Source organism: Rissa tridactyla, chromosome 15 (assembly GCF_028500815.1).
Source record: "Rissa tridactyla isolate bRisTri1 chromosome 15, bRisTri1.patW.cur.20221130, whole genome shotgun sequence".
Lineage (NCBI taxonomy): Eukaryota > Metazoa > Chordata > Aves > Charadriiformes > Laridae > Rissa > Rissa tridactyla.
The window spans coordinates 15,509,446-15,519,422 of NC_071480.1; the positions used below are offsets into that span (position 1 = coordinate 15,509,446).

General features: G+C 45.2%; 1 protein-coding gene across 3 annotated transcripts; it reads left to right on the top strand.

Moving 5' to 3' along the window:
• The first annotated feature begins 570 nt into the window (after positions 1-570).
• LOC128917781 (sterile alpha motif domain-containing protein 9-like) lies at positions 571-9,395 on the top strand. Of its 3 annotated transcripts, XM_054221245.1 has the most exons (4): positions 571-710; positions 972-1,168; positions 3,226-3,270; positions 3,823-9,395. In XM_054221245.1, the coding sequence occupies exons 3-4, from the start codon at positions 3,267-3,269 to the stop codon at positions 8,499-8,501; spliced, it is 4,683 nt and encodes a 1,560-aa protein (XP_054077220.1). In that variant the 5' UTR covers positions 571-710; positions 972-1,168; positions 3,226-3,266; the 3' UTR covers positions 8,502-9,395. The 3 variants fall into 3 exon arrangements, with proteins under 3 accessions (XP_054077220.1, XP_054077219.1, XP_054077218.1); XM_054221244.1 differs by lacking the exons at positions 571-710; positions 972-1,168 and adding an exon at positions 2,329-2,519; XM_054221243.1 differs by lacking the exons at positions 571-710; positions 972-1,168 and adding an exon at positions 2,897-3,131.
• The last annotated feature ends 582 nt before the right edge of the window (positions 9,396-9,977 follow it).

A 9,977-nucleotide genomic window follows, 5' to 3' on the forward strand; every position in this document is an offset into this window, starting at 1 on the left:
GTAACGTGTATGATTGGGTACGTACAGCTACTTTTCTGGAGCTACTTTACAGGAAGTTTTTTTCCTAGTTTTGCAATGTATGACAGCAATTTACCTAAGATGCCAGCTGTGCAAGTTACATGTTTCTAAAGCTTGAAAAAAAAATGATGGTAGTTTTACCTAAGAAGATTCAAAGCCTATTTCATATTTTTGTACTTCTCATGTACAGTTCTTTTGTAAGTCTACTAAATAAAGACTTGTACTCGGATTAAAAAACCCGCAGCTGTTAGTGACAACGTGTGCCTGGGGAAACGGGCCGGCCTGCCGCCACGAGCAGACTAACAGCATTGAGACACAGGGCTGGGGACGCTGAGCAGGGGAAGAGGGTGACAAACCTACAGCTGCACTGGGCCCGCAGCAGCCACATCCTGCCGTCGCCAGGGCCTGCGCAAAGCCGCTGTCTGCTTCTTGGCAAAACCAGGACCCTGGTGCAGGAAATACACATACACACACAGTTACATGCTGCAAAAAATTTTACTGCTGTGCAGCACAGATAATGACCATGTGGTTTACAGGAAAAAAAAACCCCAGTCTGTAAGACAGGCGGAAGCGTGGAAGGCTGAGAGGGCACCTCCCTTCGCAAGTACCAGCACAGCCGTCCTGTGCCCCAGAGGATTGAGTTGTCACCGCTGCCCGTGGCCCTGCCGACCTCTTCTTCACGACTTACCTCGGTGAGCTGGAGGGAGGGAGGAGGTAGCTGATACAGAGGGCAGTAAGCAGGGTGGGGGTAGATCTGCCTCATACAAAAGAAACCAAATCCAAAAGTTAATACCCCAACAATCACGCCTGCCCAAGCACCCAAGGGACTCTCCCTAGGCCAGCGCCAGGGATGGAGGCACCACCCAGCAACAGCACTGCCAAGAAGGGGGTGGAGACTTAGTGACTTAACAAGAATGTTTATTTAAAGCAGCTCCCCGTTTTTTTATTGCCAGATATCAGTAGTACCATCTGTAAGAGCCCTGGCAGTGCGCTGCAGGAACACCTCTGCGGCCCAGACTTCCACCCGCGCAGCAGCCTGGCACGGCAGCAGGCTGGAGCATCTTCCCTCTGTCCCCCACCGCCTTTGGAAACACTTTCCTCGCAGGCAGGATCTGGCAGGACAGCACTGGAGACCCGTCCCTTACCCAAGGTGAGCCCTCCCTGTGCCGGTCCTGCGTGGGGGGGGCAGGAGGTCATTCCCAGCCTGGCGATTACGGTACCAGTAGCAGGCCGGGGAAAAGCCATGCTCCCCCCGCACTACCGCCCTCGCAGCTCTGCGGCCCCCGCATCCCACTGGGGAAAGAGCCGCTCAGCCTCAGTGGGGTTGTCTGAGCACCTCGGGGGGGTGGGGGGGTGCGCAGACCCCTCCGCCCCACGGCTACATCCCTGCCCTGCCCACCCGGCTGTACCCAGGCCCCCACAAAAAACCTGGCGGGAGCGGGGTGCCACGGGCCCCCCACCCCATGACGGGGCTCTGCGGCCCCGCACCGCCCCGCAACACCGCCCCCCCACTTTCTATTCCCCGTTAAGTTTCGATTTCCCGCGAAACACCGCCTGACGTCAGCTGACGCCGCAGGGCGTGGCAGAAGGGCGAGCCGGGGGAGGGGCTGAGCCGTCACCGCCAGCCGAGTCGCCCTCCAGGCGCAGCGCTGGGGCGCGGGGCGGTGGCCGGGGCCCTGAAAGGCCAGTGCCTCAGGCACGAGGCGCCGCTCCGCTCCGGGAGACCCCCTGCAGCGCTGCCTCCAGCGCCGGGGCCTCAGCGCGGGAAGGACACGGAGCTGCCGGAGCGGGGCCGGAGGATGCTGGGAGGGCTGGAGCCCCTCTGCTGTGGGGACAGGCTGAGAGAGCTGGGGGGGTTCAGCCTGGGGAAGAGAAGGCTCCGGGGAGACCTTCACTGCAGCCTTTCAGTACCTAAAGGGGGGCCTACAGGAAAGAGGGGGACAAACTTTTTAGCAGGGCCTGTTGCCATAGGACAAGGGGTAATGGCTTTAAACTAAAAGAGGGAAGATTAACACTAGATATAAGGAAGACATTTTTTTTTATACGGAGGATGGTGAAACACTGGCCCAGGTTGCCCAGAGAGGTGGGAGATGCCCCATGCCTGAACCATTCAAGGTCAGGGCAGGTGAGGCGCTGAGCAACCTCACCTAGGTGAAGATGTCCCCATTGCTCAGAGCCCTGTCCCTTTTTTCTAGCATCCCCTATTCTCCCAGACCCAGCATCTCCCCAAAGCGCCACCTCTGTTGAGCTCACCTCATGCCAAGGCGTGGTCCCGGGGAGCAAGTGCTCTTCACCTTCCCTCCTTTACAATCTTTGTACTTTCAGTCATTGCAGGAGTCCCACAACCGCCTTTTACGCTGGCCGCACCGGTTCCTGCTCCTTTTACATGTGAATTCAGAGGCTGTGAGTGTCGCTGTTGTACCACCACGAGCTCCATGGATGGAGCCGGCCAGGCTATGGCCACCTGCTGAACCAGCACAGAGTTGAGCTTTCACACTACAGTAAGAGAAACATCAGCACCACCATCTCCCTTGCGCTGTGAGCCATGCTGGCTAGTCCGTAGCTCTTGGATGGCTACTGTTGGCTATGGGAATTGATCGCAGATTTCTGCTGGCACGCTGAGCAGGCTTATTTAGCGTGTCTCCTCCGTAGCCGTATGGAACGGCTATGCCTGCTGCAGTCCATCTCTGTCCCCCTGAAAATGGAGCCTGAGCCAGGCAGAGGATGCCATATTATCAGGCCAGGACACCCCACCAAAAAAATAAAAGTCCAGTGAGCACCAGAACAGACGTGGAAAAAAAGAGAGGGAGGGAAAAAAAAAAAAAAAAAAAAAAGGTGATTAAAACAAAGGGAGTAGGAGGAGCAGGAGTCAGGGGAAGAGGGAGAGAGTGAAAGACAGGAATAAAAAGCAAGACATTACACAACCTAGGGGATACAGTAGTGTCCAACAGAGTGGCTGCTGGGCACAGCTCTCAGCACACGCTTCTCCAGCAAAACCCCTTCTCCTTCACACATCCGTGTGTGTCAGACGCACGACTACCTGCCAGCACTCAGTGCAGTGTAGTGGCAAGACTAGGCTTTTAGCAGTACAGAAACTACCATGGGCCAAAAAGGTGGGTCGGAAGTTGGGAAAAAAGAACAAATAAGTCAACTAATATAGGAATGCTAACTGTGAATCTGAAGACAACTATTTTTTCCCCCCTCTAGGTTTTTGTTCATTAACAGAAGGATTTCCCTCGTCGAAGGCAATGGGTACGTATTGCTTTCAGAAAATTTGTACTTTGTATGTAGCGATTTGCTTTTCAGTATCTGCATTTTAAGGGTTCACCTCCAGTGGGGAACTAATGGGTACTCTTAACATCACTTATGGTTTGTATCGATGCTATTTTCATTTAGGAGAAAATAAACAGACTCAAGTGGGTAAACAACCCACCCAAACCTCTCTAGTTTAGACAGCTCAGCCCCCGTCAGTTCCAATAACTTCATTACATCATTCGCTTCAAAAATCATTTTGGGTCATTTCCATTACTCCCTTTGAAGACAGTTTCCAAACCTCCTTCACGGCTTCCTGCTTCACCATAGTCTCATACCTTTGCTTAGGACTGCTTTTGATGAAGGTTACGGATGCTTCTAGTCATCAGAACTGACATATTTGAGAAGTTAAGACACAGTCCCTCGCTGTGACTGGTAGAAAGAAAACCATCTAGCCTTCAACATGGCCAGTTTTGCAAGGATTATAATGCCTTGTCAAGCACGTTAACATGTTTTTAGTTTGTATTACTAACACATAATTTTAACTTCTAGATTACAGAAAATTACCTGTGAATGAATGGAATGAGAATGATGTCAAATGTTGGCTAGAATCTACTGGAATCAAGAAAGAGTATGTAGAAAAACTATATGCGGAAGAAGTGACAGGTCCAGCGCTAATGGAACTGGATGAATCTTTCCTCAAGAACATAGGTATGAAGGGAGGCCAAATCCACATGTTAATGTGCAAGAAAAACAAACTTCTGCAGCTACAGGAAAATGCACAGCAAGCCAAGCATCCCAGCAGCAAAACGTCTGAGAGAACTGATGCACAGGCAGATCCAGTAAGACCCAAAAATGCCCCCCCTGAAGGAACTTCAGGTAGAGACAGCTGTGGTCCAGTAGATAAAACTAGCAGAGACAGCACAACTGCTGCGTCTGGCAAGAGGCAAAGGAACAAATCCCAAGCTCAAAGTACTGATGAAGTTTTAGAGCTCAGCAACTGTCGACCATTTAGAAGTCAGAATGCTGACTTCAAATATGTAAGAGACAGAGTTCTTGCTCCAGAATCAGGAGTCAATGATTTAATCACTCCTTGCCACGAATACAAATCTTTTACCATTGCTGCAGAACTGAACAAAAATCAATTGCAATCAAAATTTGCCTGTGAAGTGATACGATTTGCTTCGGCCTGCATGAACATTCGAACGAACGGCACCATACATTTTGGTATCATGGACAGCGTTGAGGGTAGGGGTTGGAAACACGGACAGATCATTGGCATAAAGGTCAAAGAGCGAGAATACTATGTTGATGCACTCGATTATATAGAAAAATGTTTTTCTGAAGACGTACAGGAAGTTGCAAGGAAATGTATTCACCCGCCTGTTTTTGTTGAAGTCATTTCAAAAGACTCTCAGGAACAAAGATTTGTGGTGGAGGTTGACATTGAACCAACATCCAGTTTAGTGAAGAACAAATGTTTTGAAGTCTATTTGCCAAAATACATTGAAAAAAGCCAGAAGGTGATCCTGACAAAAGAGCGAGCTCTCTATCAGAGACTAGGAGCAAAGTCTGAACCTGTAGAGCACAACGATCTAGTTACTTTCATTCAGGGCTTACAAAACAGGGATGCTCAAAGAGAAAATGCCGAGCTCTCCAGCACACAGGTACATAGAGAAATATCTCAAAATTTAGGAAGAAAGTTGTCAATTCTACTAAACGATGGCAAAAGCTATATAGATGATTCCCTACGCTACATCCTTGTCACAAACAGATGTGAAAATGATAATCTGAAGAGTATCAACTTTTTAATGCGCTTGAACATTTTTTGTGTCTTTGACTTTGATGAAGATTCTAACGTGTCAGGACTGTATAGCAAGTACAAAGAACACCATACAACAAGGTCTTATTTTTTACAGGATTTTTCCAATGAAAGTAAGACTGGCAACCCTCCCACTCAGAAACATTTGTGCCTGTTTGATCAGACCAGCTGGATATTCTGCAATGGGCGCACTGACTTCCTTGGGGGTGAAAAGCCTTGTGATGAAATTACTTGGATTAGAACAAAAAAAAAATACCTTAAGAAAGCAATTACTCGTATCTGTGATGAAATCCTGCCGAAGCGGTCTTTCATTGTGCTTTTCCTGTTGCTATCACCAGTGCAGAAACCACTTGTGGACACTTTTCAGGAATTCTATACAGAGATGAACGGCACAGAGTACATTGTTTGCATTGCAGAGTCCAGAGAAAATTATGGGAAGTGGGCTAATCTAGCTCAGGCATCCTGCAGCATTGAGACTCTAGAACAATGCAGCGTTGTGGGTATGAAACTAAGTCACGTAGATGCCACCATTCAAACAATGCTGCCTTCTACAGCACAACCCAGACACCTGCCAGTTTCCACTAGAGGGCTATGTACACTTCCCTCGCTGGAGGAAGAGAAACTGTTTTCCCTAGAAATCCTTTGCGTTGACCAATGTGATGATATCAAATTAGATTTTTTGACTGAAAAAGAAATACAAGAAATAGAACAAAATTTTTACCAAGGGAGAAAAATAATCTGGGAAAACTTCTGGCTTGCTGATAAAAAACGCTGTGGGGAAATCATTGAACGTGAAGCATGTAAGGATGCTAGCAAACTCCTAGATGACATTTTACAAGGAAGCGGACACAACTGTTCTGTGGCTAAACTAAAGATATTTCACCATCCCGGAAGTGGTGGAAGCACAATATCGCGGCAAGTTTTATGGAAAAGAAGAAAGGACTTAAGGTGTGCTGTTATCAAAACCTCATATCCACCTGCAACTGTTTGTGAGCATGCACTTGCATTCAGAGAGTATGAAGAAAAAGACATCTGTCATTGTCTTCCTGTGCTCCTCCTGATTGAAGATTATGATGAAGACTATTTAGAAGAACTAAGGTATGAGTTAATGGATGCTGTATCAACTAGGAAAATTAATTCCCCCAGACCTTACTTCATCCTCATGTGCTGTAGACGATCCAATGACCCCGAAAGGCTTTGCAAGGCTTCTCCACTGGACACAGTTGCTGTCACTCACAAGCTGACGGACTCAGAGAAAACTCTGTTCAGAACTAAACTTGAAAAACTGAAGCAGAAAGATGTCAAGCCAGAATTCATACTTACTTTTGTCCTGATGTGTGAGGAGTTCAATGAAACTTATGTGCGAGACTTCGTAGGGCACATATTGCAAGGCATAGACCGCTCTTCTCGTGATACACGTTTGATGTGTTACGTGGCATTGCTTAATTTTTATGTACCTAATTCATATGTTTCACTGTCACACTGTGAGGCTTTTCTGGGACTGGGGGTATATACAGAAAGAATATCAAGAGCATATGATTTCAAAAGTCACTTAAGCGAACAAGCAAGAATGATTTTTATTGAGCTAAGGGAAAGCACCACCTATATTTCATCTGTTCAGATAATACACTGTCTGGTGGCAAAAGAAATTCTGCATCAGCTTTCAGGGAACGAACCTCAAAGTCAACTTGCAATGACACTTCTTCAGGAAAAGACCCTCTTTGGAAACAGATTCGGACGAGATGAATTCATAAAGTTCATAAGAGATCTGTTTATTCGACGTGATAAAAGAAGCAGGGGTGACAATACTGACACTCTTTTCTCCCCATTCATTGAACACGTCTGTAAAGCTGAAGACTGTGAAAAAGCTATAGCTATTTTAAAAGCTGCATATGAACTCCTTGGAAAAGACCCCTTTTTTGCCCAGCAGCTTGCCAGACTGCATTACACCAATGAAAAATTTAAAGATGCAGAATATTGGGCAGGGGTGGCAAAATCTCATTTGCCAAATGATTCTTACATTTTAGATACAGAAGGTCAGGTCTACAGGAGATGGTTTAGTTTCACTGTGGATAAAATGTCACAGGACGACATTCCTGAAAACATCATTCAAAAGATAGAGATTGCTCTTAAAGCTATAAAATGCTTCAGGGCTGCACAACAGGCTGCAAAAGCAGAACGTGACATTATGAACAATGCTGGCTATTTCGGAGAAGTTGAAGTAGGATGTCGTCTTCTTAAATTTCTGTCCATGATCCCTGTATTTCACAGAAGTCCAGAGGGGGAATATTCTGAGCTTGTGAAATACCTGATCACAGATTACATTCCTAAAGACATTGAAAAAACATGGGGAAGGCTTCACTCCCGCTTAAAAGGCTTACGCCAGAACTTGTACAATGCTCTGGAATGGATTTCAGAAGACCTAAGTTATTTCCAAACAGATAAAACCCATGAGAAGGAAGAGGAAGATGAAAAAGATGAAAAAGAAGAACAAGTTTATAATCCCAGAAAATGGCTAAAACGACAGTCAGAGGTCTATGCCAAATTCTTCATCTCACCATCACTTACTGAGGAAAGCAACACCAGCCCTGAGAGCCAGCTGATGAGACGCATGAATATTTATAAGAAGGGTGGAGGTAGCGTCACTAACATCCTGTCATTCTTAACAGATAAGAAAGAGAATCGGTCAGCTGAAAAGCTAGAAGAGATTCTTAGTTTCTATACAGAAAACCCACAAAGGGACAGGCTGGAGGACAACGATTTGATCAATTATATTTTGTGCCACATCACATTATCATGCTTAGCACCAGGATCAGCCAAACTTCTTCCACTGCAAACTCTTCGTGACCTCAGTGTAAGATTTTTTAAAGGAAAAAGACTATTTCCAGCAAGCGCCTATTTTTTGCTCACCTTGCTGCACTGGCCAGATGAGGCATTAGACAAAGAGCCTAGTCCAGAAAAAGATGAAATTCTAAACTCAGCCCTTCAAACCCTGAAACGTTTATATGACATCAAGATGAAAGATGTTCCTACCAGAAAGAAAAGAATCTACACTCACTTTTTTCTGGGAAAAGGTTATGGCTTACGTAAGATTGCACACAAAACTAAAATTGATAAATTAATTAGTGGGTCCTTAGATGAGAGGAGAATGAAGTGGCTACATGGAACTGTATGGAACGTTGGCAAAATTCGTGACATTCTCAAAAGAGTTTCTGGCTGGACCAAGGATAGAAATTTATTTATACGTGGTCACGTGAAGGAATTTCCTATCTTGCCACTCCATCGTGATTCAGTGCCCCCTGGAAATGAAAACGTGACCTTTTATTTAGGCTTTTCATTTAATGGTCTTGTTGCTTTCAATATCGAGGTTGAAAATAATCTAACTGCCAGCAAAACACGAAGTGTTTAGTAGATTAACAGCACCTACTGTGCTTTTTGAAGACACAGCAACGAAATTGCCTATTGTCACATTTTAAAAAAGTGGACTGCACTGGCTGAACACCAGCGAGAAGATAACCACGAGTAACTACTACAATAAAGACCAAATATCAAAAAAAAGTTGAAACCTACTAGTAAAATATATCTTGAAATACTTTGGTACTTTTGGAGACAACAAAAGCAAGATTTCAAACTTAGGACAGTAATAATTGCAGTATTTACTTGGGGACTGGGGGGGGACGGGACACATGACAACTGTAACCATCACATTTTTGCTTCTTCCTGAATCAGCAACAAAAAGTTTCAGTGAACTTACATGTATGCTACACTGGCTCTAACGTACTTCGCTCAGTAACACATACCATGTATGAAATACATCTGCCCATCAACTGCAAGCCAATAGCCAGTACAGAAGCACAGAGGGAAAGTAAGGAATTTTTAAGTTGCCTTTGCAAACATCAGGACTGAAAAAACAGGTCTCCAATTTTACATCGCTTGTACATTGCTTATCCAGGTAAATATTACAAACCATACTAGACAGATCTGTATCTGGGGAGGGGTGCAGAAACACGTGAGCAGTTAGATATTGATGACGTAAAAGATTACTTGTCAGCGCTGTCATGATTTCATAGTCCAAACAATTCCTGCACTTGGTGAAGTGTTTTTGCAGTGTTATCCAAGAAACGTCCACACAGTACAAGACTCAGGTTTGTCTGTTGTATATATCCATGCTTAAAAACATTCTTTGTGTAGCCTGATTTACTAATTTGAAAAATGCAAAGGAGTTTGTTTTCAACATGCTGTCTGCAACCATCCTGTCATATTAAGCTTCTACTAATAAAGCTGCCTGATATTCTTAGTTTCACATTGTTTGATACTACATTGTCACTAAAGTTTCCAGAAAACCTCTCATATATTTTAAGTTTTAAACTAATAAACAACCTCTAGAAGAATTAGCATTTCTACATAAGCTTAATTACCCTACCTGAAGATGTAGTTCTAACAGCAGCATGGTATGATTTGCTTTTCCAACTTCAGTCAAGATCTGGGCATAGCCAAAAGCTGTAAAAGGAATTGCAAGACACTATGAATTCAGAACAGGATGAAACCAAAGATTATTCTACCTAGTCCAAACCTTCACCTGCTGACCTCTGGAAGCAGAAACAGCTTATGACTGCTGGCCAGGCAACACTTGTATCTCCCAGGTTGAAGGCAAGGGAAGAAAGGAGACAACAGCAAAGTAGACTCGTGGGAAGGCTGCTCTTTTTTTGCCTGGGAAATCCAGGCTGACAGATTTCACCAGGGTTATGCAAATGCTTGTGTCAATTTTAAGGTTAAGCACATCAAAGGCAGCTTTCCCCAAGGTGAGCTAGGAAAGTGCATGGGAGGAGGAAACCACGACAGCATCTGACCAGCAGCAGAGCTGGAGTGCTAGAACAGGACTTCT

Coding starts and splice junctions, on each gene's coding strand:
- LOC128917781 (XM_054221243.1), top strand. Junction 3,271..3,822: donor TCCCTCGTCGAAGGCAATGG/GTACGTATTGCT, acceptor TTTAACTTCTAG/ATTACAGAAAATTACCTGTG.